This window comes from Sinocyclocheilus rhinocerous, unplaced genomic scaffold, assembly GCF_001515625.1.
Source record: "Sinocyclocheilus rhinocerous isolate Xijiao unplaced genomic scaffold, SAMN03320098_v1.1 scaffold1339, whole genome shotgun sequence".
NCBI lineage: Eukaryota > Metazoa > Chordata > Actinopteri > Cypriniformes > Cyprinidae > Sinocyclocheilus > Sinocyclocheilus rhinocerous.
Window position 1 is genome coordinate 711,231 of NW_015634830.1, and position 20,216 is coordinate 731,446.

The 20,216-nt window shown below is 33.5% G+C and overlaps 1 protein-coding gene across 1 annotated transcript in view; it reads left to right on the forward strand.

Annotated features, from left to right (window-relative positions):
- LOC107745986 (alpha-1,6-mannosylglycoprotein 6-beta-N-acetylglucosaminyltransferase A-like) overlaps positions 1-20,216 on the forward strand; it is a 77,605-nt gene that overhangs the window by 41,116 nt on the left and 16,273 nt on the right. Inside the window, exons 4-10 of the mRNA XM_016560018.1 lie at positions 4,886-4,962; positions 7,967-8,056; positions 9,644-9,715; positions 11,205-11,366; positions 13,467-13,636; positions 13,718-13,852; positions 16,543-16,676. Of these exons, the coding sequence (XP_016415504.1) occupies positions 4,886-4,962; positions 7,967-8,056; positions 9,644-9,715; positions 11,205-11,366; positions 13,467-13,636; positions 13,718-13,852; positions 16,543-16,676 (840 nt within the window). The remainder of the gene's footprint in view (positions 1-4,885; positions 4,963-7,966; positions 8,057-9,643; positions 9,716-11,204; positions 11,367-13,466; positions 13,637-13,717; positions 13,853-16,542; positions 16,677-20,216) is intronic.

Sequence of the window (20,216 nt, forward strand, 5' to 3'; positions counted from 1 at the left end):
CTTGTCTCATCTCATCTAGTTTAATCTTGTCTCATCTAGTGTCTTTTCCTTTCATCGTGTCTCACCTTGTTTCATTTCATCTCATCTCATGTCATCTCATCTCATGTCTTTTTCTTTCATCGTGCCTCATCTCACCTCACCTGGGTTCCTTTTCTCTCCTTTCATCTCATTTTGTCTCATCTCATCTTGTTTAACCTTGTCTCGTCTCATTTCGTCTCACCTAGAGTCTTTTCCTTTCATCGTGTCTCACCTCACCTTGTTTCCTTTCATCTCGATCTCATTTATTTCTCTTTCATCGTGCCTCATCTCACCACACCTGGGTTCCTTTTCTCTCCTTTCATCTCATTTTGTCTCATCTCATCTAGTTTAATCTTGTCTCATCTAGCGTCTTTTCCTTTCATCGTGTCTCACCTCACCTTGTTTCCTTTCATCTCATCTCATCTCATCTCATATCGTGTCTTTTTCTTTCATCGTGCCTCATCTCACCTCACCTGGGTTCCTCTTCTCTCCTTTCATCTCATTTTGTCTCATCTCATCTTGTTTAACCTTGTCTCGTCTCATCTCGTCTCACCTAGAGTCTTTTCCTTTCATTGTGTTTCATCTCACCTCACCTGGGTTCCTCTTCTCACCTTTCATCTCATCTTGTCTCATCTCATCTAGTTTAATCTGGTCTCATCTAGTGTCTTCCTTTCATTGTGTCTCACCTCACCTTGTTTCATTTCATCTCATCTCATGTCATCTCATCTCGTGTCTTTTCCTTTCATCGTACCTCATCTCACCTCACCTGGGTTCCTCTTTTCTCCTTTCATCTCATTTTGTCTCATCTCATCTTGTTTAATCTCATCTCGTCTCGTCTCACCTAGTGTCTTTTCCTTTCATTGTGTCTCATCTCACCTCACCTCACCTGGGTTCCTCACCTTTCATCTCATTTTGTCTCATCTCATCTTGTTTAATCTCATCTCGTCTCGTCTCACCTAGTGTCTTTTCCTTTCATTGTGTCTCATCTCACCTCACCTCACCTGGGTTCCTCACCTTTCATCTCATTTTGTCTCATCTCATCTTGTTTAATCTCATCTCGTCTCGTCTCACCTAGTGTCTTTTCCTTTCATTGTGTCTCATCTCACCTCACCTCACCTGGGTTCCTCACCTTTCATCTCATTTTGTCTCATCTCATCTTGTTTAATCTCATCTCGTCTCGTCTCACCTAGTGTCTTTTCCTTTCATTGTGTCTCATCTCACCTCACCTCACCTGGGTTCCTCACCTTTCATCTCATTTTGTCTCATCTCATCTTGTTTAATCTCATCTCGTCTCGTCTCACCTAGTGTCTTTTCCTTTCATTGTGTCTCATCTCACCTCACCTCACCTGGGTTCCTCACCTTTCATCTCATTTTGTCTCATCTCATCTTGTTTAATCTCATCTCGTCTCGTCTCACCTAGTGTCTTTTCCTTTCATTGTGTCTCATCTCACCTCACCTCACCTGGGTTCCTCACCTTTCATCTCATTTTGTCTCATCTCATCTTGTTTAATCTCATCTCGTCTCGTCTCACCTAGTGTCTTTTCCTTTCATCGTGTTTCACCTCATCTTGTTTCCTTTCATCTCATCTCTCGTCTTTTTAACATTGTCTAATTTCATTTCATCTCGTCTCACTCTTTTCTTCTCATTGTGTCTCATCTCACCTCACCTGGGTTCCTCTTCTCACCTTTCATCTCATCTTGTCTCATCTCATCTAGTTTAATCTTGTCTCATCTAGTGTCTTTTCCTTTCATCGTGTCTCACCTCACCTTGTTTCCTTTCATCTCATCTCATCTCATCTCGTGTCTTTTTCTTTCATCATGTCTCATCTCACCTCACCTGGGTTCCTCTTCTCTCCTTTAATCTCATTTTGTCTCATCTCATCTTGTTTAATCTCGTTTTGTCTCACCTGGTGTCTTTTCCTTTCATTGTGTCTCATCTAACCTCACCTTGTTTCCTTTCATCTCATCTTTTATCATCTCATCTCGTCTCATCTCACCTAGTGTATTTTCCTTTCATTGTGTTTCATCTCCCCTCACCTGGGTTCCTCTTCTCTCCTTTCATCTAATCTTGTCTCATCTCATCTCATTTAATTTAGTCACTTTTCATCTAGTGTCTTTTGCTTTCATCGTGTTTCACCTCACCTTGTTTCCTTTCATCACATCTCATCTCATGTCTTTTTTTTCATCATGTCTCATCTCACCTCACCTGGGTTCTTCTTCTCTCCTTTCATCTCGTCTCGTCTCGTCTCGTCTCATCTCATCTCATCTCATCTCATCTCATCTCCTATCTTATATTGTTTCCTTTCATTTTGTCTCCCTTCATCTTTGTCATCCCTTCATCATCTCTTATTTTGTCTCCCCACTTCTCCCCGTCCCCTCCTTCATATTGTCTCGTCTTACCTTGTCTCCTGTTCTCTCATCTTCTTTCCCCTCTCATCTCGTTTGCACTACCCTCATCTTGTTTTCTCTCATTTTGTCTCATCTAGTCTCAATTCGACTCCACTTCCTTCTTACATCTGCTCTGTTTTGGCCCATTTCCTGCGAAAACAATGGCTTTTGATTGAGCTGCAATCTTTAAGAATCTCCTCCTGACATCCCGGTCTATGGATCCGGTTAATCTCTTCAGGGATTTTATAGCTAATACAGATGGGAGAATTTAATCTTTAGATGTCAAGTCGAACACTAGAATCCTATGACTTCCAGCCAAATTAAACAAGTCACTGTGTATCTCTTGAAGTTATGATATTATGACCTAACCTAACTTTAACCTCTCAAATACCTGTTAAATTCACTGAAACAAATAGTTGTTTTAACCGAAAAGATCGTTATGTATAACATGTTTATATGTATGCCTGACAAGTGGCATCTCTGCAGGATGATGTCATATACTTGTGTCAGCGTTGCACTTGATATTCTACAATGCTTGGCTTGAGTCACTGAGTCACTGAGATTGCTTATCTCCACTGTGCCCTTGAACAGAGCTCTTTACTCCCGGGAACACCCAAGCGACTACTGTAAATTGCCTGAGATGAAAGCGTCTGTAAAAGTGTAAAAGTGCACTCAGATCAGGGTTCGTCTTGCATTGGAAAAGTGATACATTTGCTAGCACAGTAGATTATGTGTGCCTACTTCACATCCCCAATGATTAGTTTTCTTTTGAATCTGCAAATAGTACATTCATGGTCCAAGGTTCTTTCATGACATATGTGTTGACTAAAGTTTCACAGAAGGAAGGAGATTGCGGAATTTGATGGCTCGACAGAAACTGTGTTAGAGAGAAAGGAAAAAGCTGGGTCAGAATGTTTTTGTTTGCCCCTAAAGGGCAGTTAGAAGTTAAAGCTCAAAGTATAAAGCTGTACCATCATTTTCTTCGGCCAGAAGTTTATTTATATATATATATATGTATGTATATATATATATATGATAAACAAAATGCAACGTTTGGATATATTAGATAACGGCTTGAATTCTTATTGCGACCACAAAAACAGTCAGGAAATACATTTTTGAACCTGTCTTTGAACAGTAAAGTTCGTAGAAGTCTCATAAATGAAAAACAATCAATAAACAAAAAGGTAACTATCATAAAAAAATCTAAATTGTATTAGTTTAAACAATCTCATTACCCTTAAAATTAGATATTTAAATAAAACAAGTTCAAAAGACTTAGATGTTCAAAAGACGCAAAACTTACGAAACCGCTTAAGTTTACAATTTTTTCCCTGTCTGACAGTGGTTCATTTAATGCGTTATGTTTTGAACCTTACAAACAGTAACTTATTTGAAGTAAAGTTGAAATATTGAAAAAGTAATTTTGACTGCAAACCTCTTTGCTTTTTTACTTTCTTAACGTCTTTTTTTACATTCTTTAGTTATCGACATTAAGTTGTTCTTTATATATCATTGATTTTTTGTTTGTTTGTTTGTTTGTTGTTTTATTTTTTAACAACCCTTTGTTGTTACTTAAAGTGCTTGCTTTATCCGACCAGTAAAGCGTTTCTAGTAAAAAAAAAAGGCAAAGAACAACTATTGGTAACAAAGTCCTGATTTTATTAACCTCAATAGTAGACATTTTTGCTCAAAACATTGATGCATTCTTATGCATTATACACAGGATAAGTTTGTGAAGTTTTACCCATCTTAAGTCAGATTTATTTGCATTCATTGTTTTTTTTTTTCTGGAGTGCAAAGCGGCAACAGAACGTCTTTGAAGACCGTTTGAATGCACTTGGCAAGATGTGGGTGTTCGGTCCTAGTGTTAATTTCACACTGTGTTAATTTGCCGTGTAAACTGCATTATTGATCTCTTTCTCTGGCTGAGTGCCCATGTGCTGAAAAAGCGTGTTGATTTTGGGTTGTGATTGTGAAGTATTCAGTCTGAAGGGGAGTTAGCAGTATATTTTGCACTACAAGTTTATTGTTTACATTAATAAACAAGAGCTAGTTATCTTAAAAATGTCTAAAACCAATCAGAATTTGCTTAATTGCTTTTAAAAATGCATTGTAGGTATGGTGTGGTTTTATTTTTTAACTTGGTTAACATTTAGTTTTCCATGGGTTAAACAGGTCTTGTTTTTTCCTGAGTTTGTTTTCTACATCCTTCAGATGTTTTTCATCAGTTCAAATGAGGCGACATAAGTTATTAGAGACAATTTGAATGCTTAGTAATCACAATGTGACTTTTGCACCTAATATTGTGTTAGCGAGTTAATTTGAGAGTGCATTGTGCGATAATTGGATGGTATTGATCTTCCAGGCGGATACCCGCGTGCCAAACAATCTTGTTGATTTTCAGCTGTGAAATGTGTTGATTTGGAACTGTTGTGTGCTAATGATGTTCTCTACTCTCTTTCTCTCTGTGTGTGCAGACTTGCTGAACGGAGCGCAGGAGAAATGTGAACTACCCTCGCTTGACGGGTTTCCGCATTGTGAAGGGAAGTTGAATGTAAGTGTTTCTCGCAGCCTCTGATCCAGCTCTCTGAGGAAAGCTTCTCGCTCTGAGACTTGTTAGAGTCACTCTTTAATTACTTTGGGCTGCCGCTGTCCTATGATGGCTTCTCATCAAACCATTTCCATCCTGAATCCAGACAGATAGATTTTTTTTAATTAAAGACACTCTGCAGGACGTTCCCCTTACAGACAGTGAGATATTGATTCGTTTTGAGACATATTTGAAAGCTTTTTAACTGCTTTTGCGTTATTTATGAGCAGAGTACTTGTATAAAATTTGCAATAAATTATAACATTATCTATTTTAATATATAAATATAAACAATAATGTATCATTTTAATTTAAAATGCATTTTTCTGTAATGTCACTTCTTAGTCTGAAGTGTTTTTGTGTTCACGTGGCTGAAGTGTTTTGTCACGTGGCTTAACCTCCCAGAAGTTTCAGATTTTTCAAATCATTTAAAGAATTCCGAATGAAGTTTTACCATGTGATGATGCTTTTTCCTTCCTGGAATGCCGCTTTCCTTAATGAGCTCACCTGATACTCAGAACGAGTCCGTCTGGATTTTTACAGCCCATTGATGTAGCAGCCAGACGGGGGAAATTACGTGGGGTTTAACATCAAGCAGAGCGCACCAAAACTGGTCGGTCTTTTCAGTCAGATCAGACCTGAGCCTGGCCTCGTCTCAATAATCACGGGTCCTTTCGTGTAGCGCTCATGGAAATTGCTGCAATATGGAAAGCCTCTTAAAATCGTGCAGAATTAAAACCAAAATGTGACAACAGTAACAGTGAGAGCAGCCTGACTGAGTGGTTTGACTTTAGTCTGGAGGCTTAGAACGTCTCCAAACTGTTGTTTATCCATTAAACCAAAGCGCAAACCAAAATCTAACAAAAGAGGCTGTGATTAAGATAATGTGCTTTTAAAGGATTAGTTTGAAGGTCGACATGTCAGGTTTTAGCCAAATTACACCTTTTCTTTGCAAATCATATGATAAAACCATTTGTTCAATTCTTATTTAATCAACTTTCTGTCTTTTAAATTTGATTTGTTTGGCTATTCATGCACAAAAAGAGTTTTAAAATTCAAAAATTATTTCTAAACATTTTTGAAAAAAAGGTTTTCTTTTAGGAGTAGTGGTTTAATTTGTCTGTAGTGATTAAGATTTATATATAAATATATATATATATATATATATATATATACATACAATTATTATAGTTTGGGATAAAATAATCTCCTTCCAAAAGTACATCCATAAAAACAAATAAAATAAAATAAATAAAAAATTAAATATTTGTATTTAAAAAATAAATGTAAAAATATTTTTTTTTTTATAAATTAATCAATTATTTAATCAAAATGTATTTCTTTATTTTTTAAAAAAGGTTTCCTTTTATGAGTAGTGTTTGGATAATCTGTAGTGATTAAAATTAAATTACTATAGTTTGGGGACACAATTTTCTCCGAAATGTGATATGACTTGCATAAATATATCCATTACAAATAAATTACATTTTAGTCAGTGGTGGACGAAGTACACAAATCAAGTACTTGAGTAAAAGTACAGATCCGTATTATAAAATATTACTCCAGTAAAAGTAAAAGTACTCAGTTTTCAATTTTACTCGAGTGAAAGTACAAAAGTACTTGATTTTTTTATGTACTTAAGTAAAAAGTACTGATAGATGAATGTTTATTTTGCAGTTTTATATAGGCTACTTTTATCATTTAATTTTATATTAGCATATATTTTTTTATAATCCTACTGCTCAAAATACCTGGGATTTTCCCAAAATAACCAATAAGTAAAAATGAATATAATAAGGAAAATATAATTAGATTTTCATCATGATTTTTTTCTTCTCAAACCTTGACTGTGGTGAAAAAATACCCCTGGCCAAATGCCCCCAGAGGGCATCACTTCCCACTTTGATAATTACTGTAGTTACCATGTTCTGAACATCACATTCTTTCTTTTTCCCTCAGATGTAATCTATCTAGGTGGTTGAAAAAAAATATTAGGACTTTATTTTCTTATGCTTTGGAATGTAGTGAAGTAAAAGTTACTCAAAATAAAACTACTCCAGTAAAGTACAGATACTTGAAAAATGTACTTAAGTACAGTAACGAAATTAAACTACTTCGTTACTGTCCACCACTGATTTTAGTTAAAAATAAATAAAATAGATACATTTTGTGAAATTAATAAATTACAATAGTTTGGGGATAAAATAGTAGCCTTAATATGATAAAGTGTCTATAAGTACATCCATAAAATATATTAAACATTTAATTTTAATGAAAAATAAATACAATTAAAAAATGCATTTCATAATTTAATTAATTATTTAATAAAACTTTAAATATATTCCACATTAAAAAAAATATATATTTTAAATGAAGTGGTTGGATAGTGAATCAAATTAATTAGTAAAATTAATATAGTTTAGGGACAAAACTCTTGTTCAATCAACTTTCTGTAATTAATTTGATTAGTTTGGTTCTTTATGCACCAAAACAAATGTAAATATGCAGACATATGCAAATTAAGCACAATACGATTGAATATTTTCTACTTTTTTTTAAATGTAGACTTTATAAAATGTATTATCTTCATACGAATCGAGCTTTTTCTTCTCAAGTGCTGACTCATTAAAAACGCACAGACGGCATCTTACTCAGAAAGCCCGATCGATGAGTGTGATCTGAAGCGTCTGAGAGTCTCACTGGGAGAAGATATTGGATACAGGAAGAGGAAACCAATGCTTTTTTTCTGAAGGTCAGGCTGATCTAAGAACTTCAGAAATATCCTGGAAAAACTTTGACAGGAAATAAAACTGCAAACTTGACACGCAACTTCCTGCACGACTGCTTATCAGATCGACTGTGGATTTTGTATACTTGGGAGTTTTACAAAACCACTGAGGTTCGTTTGTAGCATTAGATTTGTTCTTATCTGATCTAAACCCACATGTTGTTGTTTCCTCCTCTACAGTGGATGAAGGACATGTGGCGTTCGGACCCCTGCTACGGCAACTACGGAGTGGACGGATCCACCTGTTCATTCTTCATTTATCTGAGTGAGGTGAGATGTGACCGAAACATTGGCCTAATGGTTATGAATCTGGGCTGGTAGCCCACAAAATGCAGGTTCGATTCTCTCGAACTTACAGAGGAAGTATGTGGCGGTACCATGGTGCATTGACATAAACCATGAGGCTAGACGGTTTCCATATTCATGCACTATGATATTTAGTTGGTACTTTAAAGGAATAGTTCACCCAAAAATGAAAATTTGCTGAAAATGTTTTCACCCTCAGGCCATCCAAGATGTAGATGAGTTTGTTCCTTCATCAGAACGGAGTTGTAGAAATTTAGCATTGCATCACTTGCTCACCAATGAATCCTCTGTGAATGGGTGCCGTCAGAGTCTAGACAGCTGATAAAAACATCACAATAATCCACAAGTAATCCACTCCACTCCAGTCCATCAGTTAATGTCTTGTGAAGTGAAAAGCTGCATGTTTGTAAGAAACTAACCCATCATTAAGATTAAGATTAATTTCGAATTGTCACTTCCAGCTAAAATACGAGTCCTCTTTGCATAATATTGCTTCCTCCAATGAAAAAGTTGTCTTGTCTGAATCAGTAGAGAAATCTGCACAGATCAAGCTCCGTTTACAAATAAGTTGTTGGATTTGATGTGAGAGGACAATAGGGGATGTACTTTTTCTCTGGAGGAAGTGTTATTATTATGGATTATGTACTTGTATTTTGGCAAAAAACGACGGTTGGACGTTAAAAACGCCTAAATGATGGATTAGTTTCTTACAAACACACAGCTTTCTGCTTTTAAAGACATTAACTGATGGACTGGAGTGGTGTGGATTACTTGTGGATTATTGTGATGTTTTTATCAGCTGTTTGGACTCATTCTGACGGCACCCATTCACTGCAGAGGATCCATTGGTGAGCAAGTGATGCAACGCTGAATTTCTCCAAATCTGTTCTGAAGGAAGGAACAAAATCATCTACATCTTGAATGGCCTGAGGGTGAAAACATTTTCAGCAAATTTTCATTTTTGGGTGAACTATTCCTTTAAGACACTGTAAATGATATGGATTCATGTCCAGTAAACCTCATTAAAATGGCCTTAACGTTATTAGCTGAGTGTGGTTTCGGCATACAGGAAGTATGGCTATGTGAATTGCTCCCAGTGCCACAGTAAACACATGATACTCTGTAAAACACAAAAGATGTGATGCGTGAAATGTGACAAAATCGTAAAAATTGTAATTAATTTTGTGTTTAATGACATCCGAATGAAATTTTGTGGAACAGTCAGTTAAATTAATGACTGTCTTGTGTTTTAGAGAGTGTGTGTGTGTGTGTGTGTTTTAGTGTGTGTGAGGTATTATCTAAAATCCATAGCTGCAGAGCTGCATGTACAGCATTGCCATGATGACATGCATACATTTCCATATCAACGGTCTCATTCTCTTTAGCAGCCGATGTGTAATTTAAATCTTGATCAGGTGGTTAAATGAGCTGACTGATATGTAAATCTGCAAGGCTACTCAGAGAAATGGGGTCCAGTATGTCAACAAGATCTGTTTCCACGCTCTGCCGGTTTACATCTGATCATTAGCTCACTGTTTTTGCTTGTGTTAGGTTGAAAACTGGTGCCCTCGCCTGCCATGGAGGATCAAGAATAATGCTGATGAAGCCGACAGGAATACACAGGTCAGCTATGGTTTGGTTAAATATGATAAAATGTCCATAAAATATATGAAATAATATTATAAAATAAATAATATTCATTATATATAAATAAAATAATGGATAAATAATACATGTTTTAATAATAATAATTATCTATCTATCTATCCATCCATCCATCCTACCTACCTATATCCATCCATCCAACCATCCTACCTACATCCATCCATCCAACCATCCTACCTACATCCATCCAACCATCCTACCTACATCCATCCAACCATCCTACCTACATCCAACCAACCATCCTATTTACATCCATCCATCCATCCATCCTACCTACATCCAACCAACCATCCTATTTACATACATCCATCCAACCATCCTACCTACATCCAACCAACCATCCTACCTACATCCATCTTTAAAAAGCCTCCATAAATACATCTATAAAAAAAGTAAACAAAAATGAAAATGTTATTAAAATAAATATAAATATTGCATTTTATAAATTATTTAATAAAAAGGTTTTCTTTAGGGGTAGTGGTTGGATTAGTCTGAGTTTTAATATGTATTAAAATATATATAATAGATTTATAAATTATGATAATAAAAATTATATATGTATATATAAAGAGAGAGAGAGAGTTGCTTTACTTGTGTGATAAAATAATTTCAGAACATGATAATTGCATCCTTAAAAATAAATTTAATAAAAATAAAAATTTAATTAAAAATAAATTAAAACAATTATTAGTCATAAATGAATAAATATTCTCCAGAATATAACGCGCTTTCCATGAATACATCCATAAAAAATGAATTTGAATACAAGTTATAATTAAATATTAATTAAAAATAAATTACATTTAAAAAATACATATCCTAAAATAATAAATTATTTAAAATTATTTAAAATATGACAAAACTTCCATAAATACATCCATAAAGTAACAAAATATTAAAATTCTATTTCAATAATAAAAAAATAATAGTTTTTAATATTTTATTGAATAAAAGTAAAAATCAAAAAGATATTTAAACCTTGTTTTAACAAAAAAAAAAAGTTTTCTTTGATGTACGTGATGATCATTTAGATTTGTGAGTGTGCGGATGTTTCTGAGGTTTAACCGCAGCGTTCACTGATCAAGTTCAAGTTCAAGTTCAGTTTTATTTCTAGAGCACATTTAAGCACGAAACAAGGCCGACCAAAGTGCTGCACAACATACGATAATATATAACAAGGAGAAAATCAGAAAACAAATAAAAACAATTCAAAATCCATACGACAGCAAAAGCAGGTTAAAACAATTCAAAGGCGCATATTACTACATGTTAAAAGCCAGAGAGAAAAGATGTGTTTTAAGATATGACTTGAACTCAGATAAAGTGGAAGCCATTCTGATCATCTTCTCACACTGTTCTTCTCAGAGTTAATAGCTTGAGAGAGAGGAAACAGAAAGAGGGAGCCTCACATGATGGACCAGCATGCTATATTTGTTTATTTCCGTAGACGGAGATCCGCACGAGTTTCGAGGAGCTGTATCGCGTGATGTCGCGGCGCGAGGAGTTTCGCTGGATGATGCTGCGGATCAAGCGCATGGAGGAGCCGTGGGTCAGCGCCGTCCGCTCCCTCGCCACCAAACAAAACCTCAACAACCACAAGCGCAAAAAGGTGAATTGTGAGAATCTCAGTATTGACTGAACGTGTTGGCCTTTAGTAATTCAGCCCGTGTTCCCGCCCTTTTACCAAATGAATAATTCACACAAATGCAGATAGACGCACTTTCCCAAGAGCATCTTGACTTTCTCTTTCTCCTGCAGTCAGCCGGCGCAGCGGGACTCGAAACCGCTCGCACGCACGCGTCTCTCTAGAGATTGCCTGATGTCAAGCCTGAAATAACCTCAGTTGTTTAAAGCTTAAAGCATGTCATGGTTACCCATAATCCTCCAGTGATACTCATCCCCCACACAAATGTGACTGCGTATGAGTCCCTTGACATATTAATACTAAAACAAGTGCCGTGAATAAAAAATGTATGACTGCGCCATACAGATTCTGACATGACAGAGAATTTAAGATATTGCAACCCACAGGATTTTTGTTTTTAAACCCTAAATGTAACCTTCTCTTCCCATTTACTTCTTCACAATAAGCATATCTGATATATAAGACCAGAAAGAGGCCATGTTGCCAATTATTAGGCAAATATTAACCATTAAATTTCATGGAATCAGACTTTTGTTTAGTTTTAATCAGGAACATCAGTTTAATAATGAAAATTTAGTGATTCATATTAAAGAAAATAATGAAATAAAAATACTATGCGATTAATCTTTTATTTGCATTATTTATTATTCGAATAAGTCACATTTATCAGTTTTTTAAATATTATATTATATTTTTAATATATATTATTAATGCATTTAAAAATATATAATGTTATTATTATATTATAAAAATATTGATTTGTGATTTAGAATCAGAAAGAGCTTTATTGCCAAGTATGTTTGCACATACAAGGAATTTGTTATAGTGTCACAAGCTTCCAGTAATCTGTTTCGTTGGTCCATCTCTTTACAGACTTTACTACAGGTCTAGCAGATTTAAGTTTATGCCTGTAAGTCGGTATAAGATGAACCAGGCAGTGGTCAGAGAGTCCTACAGCTGCTCTGGGGACCGAGCGATATGCATCCTTTATTGTGGAGTAACAATGGTCCAGTATATTACTGTCTCTGGTGGGACATGTAACATGCTGTCTGTATGTTGGCAGTTCACGGGAAAGATTTTCTTTATTAAAGTCCCCGAGAATGATTAAAACAGAGTCCGGGTGTTGTTGCACTGTCTCTGTGATCTGGGAGCCAAACACTGAGGCTGCCGTCTGCGGCGCCATCGCAGTCATTTAATGATCAATAAGCATATATATGTATGCTATATATATTATATAGCATTTATATATTAGTATATATTATAAAATTTTTTATAATATTATTAGAAAATTTGAGATCATTATTTACTGTTGCTTATGTCAAAACACCCTCAATTACATGTACGGTTTATTATTGTTATAATTTATTGATGTAGTAATCAATGGTTTGTTTGATTTTTTTTTTTAAGTATAGTTAAAATAAATAAAAAATAAGTATTATTTATATTTTGTATTTTTATATTATTTTTCCAAAGTTAACCATAATATTTTAATACTCTGCTTTTATTGAAGTATGAAATCATATTTTGTTAATATGTTGATGTTAAATTTAGCTTCATTATTGTTAAAGAAAATACATGTTATGCAATAAAATAAAATACAGTTAATTAATATAATGAATTATATTCCAAGTAAAATATTAAAAATACAATTTTATTTTATATTTATATTTTCTAAAAATACTAATATAAAAATTCATATAATAATATGATTTAATTGGGATATCATTTAATTAATAACCCTCATTTATTTAAAAAATATATATATATATTTATATATTAGAACCATATTTTCTGTTGCTTATTTCAAGGCAACCTTAACTGTGGATGATGATGATGATAATAATAACAATAATAATCATATTTATAATTATCATTATTATCATTATTATTTTTAAATGTATTTTAATTAAAGTTTTTTATTTAAATTTTAATTATTAAAAGTAAATTTTAAACCATTATTAAAATAGTTTTATTTACATTATAATTCAAATCAAATTTGTATCTTACATAAAATGATATTTCTGTAAGATAATATTTATCGTTTTTTCTTTATTTTGATCTTAGGTCCTGGTGCACCTGGGTCTCCTGACGAAGGAGTCTGGTTTTAAGATAGCGGAGAACGCGTTCAGCGGAGGTCCTCTGGGCGAGCTGGTTCAGTGGAGTGACCTGATCACCACGCTGTATCTGCTGGGACACGACATCCGCATCTCAGCGTCTCTCGCCGAGCTCAAGGAGTGAGTCTCTGACTCCGTCTCTGTCCTCACTACTCAATTCAGTTCTGTTCAGTTCAATTGAATTCAATTCTGTCTCTCCAGGATCATGAAGAAGGTCATGGGCAACAAGTCCAGCTGCCCCACAAAGGGTGATAAAGTTGTGGAGCTCATCTACATAGACATCGTGGGTCTGGCTCAGTTCAAGAAGACTCTGGGCCCGTCCTGGGTCCATTATCAGTAAGTTCACATCAGATTTTGTGGATTAGTATATGAAGTAGGGGTGTAACGATTCATCGGTATGGATCGATACATCGATACGATGTCTGGCGATACGATGCATCGATGCCACGCGTAAAATATCGATATCTGTAGTATAAATAGGCACCTTTATTTTGGCACTGTCCACATTTTCACATAATGTCCGTCTAAGCATTACCGACAACGCGTGCATTCTCCTTCAAACTCCCGTATCAGGACTCGATATAAGGACTGCCCGAAGGCACAAGGTGAGCATAAAAGACGCTCAGGATTGTTTGCTGAACAGTCGAGCGCTGTGTGAGAAGTTTTCTGCGCACAGAAGACTCTGGGCCCGTCCTGGGTCCATTATCAGTAAGTTCACATCAGATTTTGTGGATTAGTATATGAAGTAGGGGTGTAACGATTCATCGGTATGGATCGATACATCGATACGATGTCTGGCGATACGATGCATCGATGCCACGCGTAAAATATCGATATCTGTAGTATAAATAGGCACCTTTATTTTGGCATTGTCCACATTTTCACATAATGTCCGTCTAAGCATTACCGACAACGCGTGCATTCTCCTTCAAACTCCCGTATCAGGACTCGATATAAGGACTGCCCGAAGGCACAAGGTGAGCATAAAAGACGCTCAGGATTGTTTGCTGAACAGTCGAGCGCTGTGTGAGAAGTTTTCTGCGCACACATCTGAAGCGCGCGCACGCACACAGACAGCCGCGTCTACACCGCGCGAATACTAAATAGAGCTCTCTTCCGCTTTTTTGTGCATGGATGAATAAATACTGACAAAATTACTTCAACATGTGCGTTTTGGCGAATATCCTAGTAAACACAGTCGGTTAGGCATATGTCTTAACGTAAACAGTTGAGAAAGAAAAGACATGTGTATCATTAGTTAAATCTGTGCTTTCGTTCTTAAAGTGAAAGTAAACTAATAATAAATCTAATGCTGTCAAAGAAAAATACAAGTGCTCACTGCTCCTGACTACATAACCTTTGTAACATCAAAAATGATGAATCTATATTTAATTTATACATTGAAGACTATGCACTTATTTTACATTTGATTATTACATTTCTGTAGCGTACCTGAAAATTTATTTTAGACTGAAGTGAAAAACCTGAAAAGCACTGTTTATTGAACTTGTGTCTTTGTATTTATTTTCTGCTATTGCTTGTGTACTCCTGAATCGAATCGTAATCGTATCGTAGAATTTTTTTAGGTATCGGCAAATATCGTATCGCTGGGTATGAGAATCGATATCGTATCGTATTGTATCGTGACAAACCATCCGATTTACACCCCTAGTATGAAGTATTTCATCCGTACGTGGCTGTGCCCTTCTTCAGCTCTGTTGAGCTGTTTGAAATGAGTCTGAACCTGATCTCCTGATTTTATCTCCGTCTTCAGACACCGAGATAGATTCGCCTCGGGGTCGATCCCATCCACACCGCGCCGTGTGAATCCCAGCCAGGATTGGGCTTCTCGAGTAATCAGGGTCGTCTGACCTGCTATGATCCGTTAGCTGTAACCGAACGCATTTGTTTGCTAAAGGATAACTTCCTGTAGTGTTAGAAACCGCCTTAGTCAGATTCTTTGTCAGATTCTCTAGAAAATAAATAATGAAATGAATTGATTTATTTTCTAAAAAATTTGAATAGTTGTATTCAATAATTTGAATAAATAAATCTGAATGTTTCTTGTTTTTGATGGCAAATTTTATAACCTCTATGTGTACAGATTTGTCAAAGTTTATTATATAGTTTTGTTTTAATTTAAGTCATTTTTCAAACTACAACAATTCTAAAGTAAAACTAAAGTCATATTAATAAAATAAGAAAAAAAAAATTGATTTACAGTATTATTATTATTAATTTAATTTCAGTAATTAAAAAAAACAACAACAAAAAACCCTACAAAAATGTTTTAAAATCAAAAGTACCACATTTATCAATCAAAAGTAAAGTTTTCATTGGAAAAATGTGCTTAATTGTCATAAAAAAATAACAAAATAAGCATACTAATTGTAATTATAATGATGATTATTATTATTGTTGTTATTATTACTTATTTTTTCTTGTATTAGTGGTTATTTCACCACAAAAAAGTAAGAAAAATGTATTACAGTACTTAAATTTTTTTTATTTTATTTCAGTCGTGTAATTTACAAAAAATTCTAAAGTAAATCTTAACTCATAATTAAAATAAGAATATTGTACAATAGTATTTTTTTTGTCATTTTTTTTTAAACTACAAATGTTTTTAAAACCAAAAGTCAAGTTTTTCATCTAAACAGTTTTGCTTGTCATGAAAAAAATGCCAAAATGCAGATTATGATTATTATTGTTATTATTATTTCTATTGTTCTTAGCATAATGCATTTTTTTTGTAATTCTTCTTTAAAATAAACATAAAAAAATTTGAAAAAGTTCAACTGTTTTTTCCCCAAGACAGTTAAATGTGTTTTTCCATCATGTGTGTGTGTGTGTGTGTGTGTGTGTATAGACATATACATAAACACTATACAGCATCCAAATATTTAATAATTTTTATTATTATTATTATTATAAGCTTTTTTTTAATGTACAGACGTCAGCACTTTGTAGCTAGCTTGTACGCTGCTGTTATTTGCCCCCACTCAAGTGTTGAACTTGTGTTGTAGGTGCATGCTGAGGGTCCTAGACTCGTTTGGGACGGAGCCGGAGTTTAACCACGCCCACTACGCCCAGTCGAAAGGTCACAAAACTCCGTGGGGCAAGTGGAACCTGAACCCCCAGCAGTTCAACACCATGTTTCGTAAGTCTGCATGAGAGAGGCTTTTTGTGTGAAACCTTTCCATTTTACCCTTTGGACATAGAAACTTTATCCGGGCTGCGTTGGGGTTCCGGGGGTTTTGGGTGGCGTCTCCGATAGGCTCGGGCTCTGAATAGCTCTTTTGTTTACCAACAGACTTTGACATTCTCATAAAACTCGCGGCTTTCCAAGCAGAACTGCTCTTATTTCTGATTAAGCCTGTTTGAGAGCTGAGATTGCTTTCACAGAGCTTTGGGTCGACCCAACACTTTCTGGAGTCTAGCGACGCTGAACTAAGGCCTGAATCTCACAAAACTCCTCAAGAATATCAAGTCATAGTATTAATATTCTTTTACCGCAAAATAAAAATATTTTATATATTAAAATGTATATATTACAATTTTTATTGTACTTAACATTTTAGTGATTGTTTTAATTACAAAAACGAAAAAGTAAAAACTTAAGTCATATTATTAAAATAAGATATAAAAGAAAAGTTTTATATTATATTTTTTAACTTCAGTAATTTTAACTACAAATAACACAAAACTCCTCAAGAATATCAAGTCATAGTATTAATATTCTTTTACCGCAAAATAAAAATATTTTATATATTAAAATGTATATATTACAATTTTTATTGTACTTAACATTTTAGTGATTGTTTTAATTACAAAAACGAAAAAGTAAAAACTTAAGTCATATTATTAAAATAAGATATAAAAGAAAAGTTTTATATTATATTTTTTAACTTCAGTAATTTTAACTACAAATAAGAAAAATAAGAAAAATTTTGTAAATAAAAATAATAAGAAAATAATATTGTATTAAAAGTATTTTTTACATTTCAGTCAATTTTTTAAACTACAAAAAAGATTTTAAAACCAAAATTACCACATTTTTCGGTGGAAATTGTTCATGAAAAAAATCAGCTTGTTATTATTATTATTATTAATGACAAATTTCAAAAGTACCACATTTATCAATCAAAAGTAAAGTTTTCATTGGAAAAATGTGCTTAATTGTCATAAAAAAATAACAAAATAAGCATACTAATTGTAATTATAATGATGATTATTATTGTTGTTATTATTACTTATTTTTTCTTGTATTAGTGGTTATTTCACCACAAAAAAGTAAGAAAAATGTATTACAGTACTTAAATTTTTTTTATTTTATTTCAGTCGTGTAATTTACAAAAAATTCTAAAGTAAATCTTAACTCATAATTAAAATAAGAATATTGTACAATAGTATTTTTTTTGTCATTTTTTTTTAAACTACAAATGTTTTTAAAACCAAAAGTCAAGTTTTTCATCTAAACAGTTTTGCTTGTCATGAAAAAAATGCCAAAATGCAGATTATGATTATTATTGTTATTATTATTTCTATTGTTCTTAGCATAATGCATTTTTTTTGTAATTCTTCTTTAAAATAAACATAAAAAAATTTGAAAAAGTTCAACTGTTTTTTCCCCAAGACAGTTAAATGTGTTTTTCCATCATGTGTGTGTGTGTGTGTGTGTGTGTGTGTATAGACATATACATAAACACTATACAGCATCCAAATATTTAATAATTTTTATTATTATTATTATTATAAGCTTTTTTTTAATGTACAGACGTCAGCACTTTGTAGCTAGCTTGTACGCTGCTGTTATTTGCCCCCACTCAAGTGTTGAACTTGTGTTGTAGGTGCATGCTGAGGGTCCTAGACTCGTTTGGGACGGAGCCGGAGTTTAACCACGCCCACTACGCCCAGTCGAAAGGTCACAAAACTCCGTGGGGCAAGTGGAACCTGAACCCCCAGCAGTTCAACACCATGTTTCGTAAGTCTGCATGAGAGAGGCTTTTTGTGTGAAACCTTTCCATTTTACCCTTTGGACATAGAAACTTTATCCGGGCTGCGTTGGGGTTCCGGGGGTTTTGGGTGGCGTCTCCGATAGGCTCGGGCTCTGAATAGCTCTTTTGTTTACCAACAGACTTTGACATTCTCATAAAACTCGCGGCTTTCCAAGCAGAACTGCTCTTATTTCTGATTAAGCCTGTTTGAGAGCTGAGATTGCTTTCACAGAGCTTTGGGTCGACCCAACACTTTCTGGAGTCTAGCGACGCTGAACTAAGGCCTGAATCTCACAAAACTCCTCAAGAATATCAAGTCATAGTATTAATATTCTTTTACCGCAAAATAAAAATATTTTATATATTAAAATGTATATATTACAATTTTTATTGTACTTAACATTTTAGTGATTGTTTTAATTACAAAAACGAAAAAGTAAAAACTTAAGTCATATTATTAAAATAAGATATAAAAGAAAAGTTTTATATTATATTTTTTAACTTCAGTAATTTTAACTACAAATAATAAAAATAAGAAAAATTTTGTAAATAAAAATAATAAGAAAATAATATTGTATTAAAAGTATTTTTTACATTTCAGTCAATTTTTTAAACTACAAAAAAGATTTTAAAACCAAAATTACCACATTTTTCGGTGGAAATTGTTCATGAAAAAAATCAGCTTGTTATTATTATTATTATTAATGACAAATTTGCACAATTTTCTTCAAGATTCTCATTAATGTGTCTTGAAAGTAATGTTTTACTTATGAGGTTTTTTAATTCTTAAAAAAAATGACTGAAAATAAGAAAATGGAAAAAAGGTCAAAATGCAAAAGAAGTGTATGTAGAAGTGTTTTTTTTTAAATATATTTTTAATATTAAATATTTGTAATGTTTTTTTACATATTTTTCATGACAATTAAGCTAATTTCCCCTCCATATTTTCATTATCATAATGCATTCACACATTTTCTTTTGTTTTTGTAAATCTTAAAAAAAACAAAAAACATATATATATATTATTTTATTTTATTTTATTTATTTTTTAATTTTTTAAATCAACATAAATTGAAGACAGTACAACTTGGATAAATATTTTAAAATATAATATATCTTTAATATAATAATATATCACTGTTTTGCATTATGGCAGTGACCGTTTATGGAGAAACAATTTCTGGGTAATTGTCATGAAAATAAATATATCATTTTTCATTTTGACATATATTTCTGCATTACAATTAAGATCATTTTTCCACCATATTCTCATTACCATAATTTGTCAGGTTTACTTCTCAAATCTTTGTAATTCTTGAAAAATTACTACATTAAATAATAATAATAAGGATAACTATAAATGTAAATATATTTTATTAAAGTCAACATAAATTTAAAGAGAGTAAAACTTGATGTATATAATTTACAATTTAAATAATATTTCATTGTTTTGGATTATGTTTAAGACAATTGTTGGGGATTTATAGTTGAAAATGAGCTGTACATGTTCTTGACAGGTTTCATGGCGTTCAATGCAGCTACATATTGATTGTGTGTGTGTGTTCTGGTATATATGGTTTTTGAGGACACAAATGTGTATAATGACATGGGTACTACAACATAAACATGGTTTATGAGGACACTTTCTGTGTCCCCATAAACCAAAAACTTAAAGGGGTCTTATGATGCTATATGCACTTTTG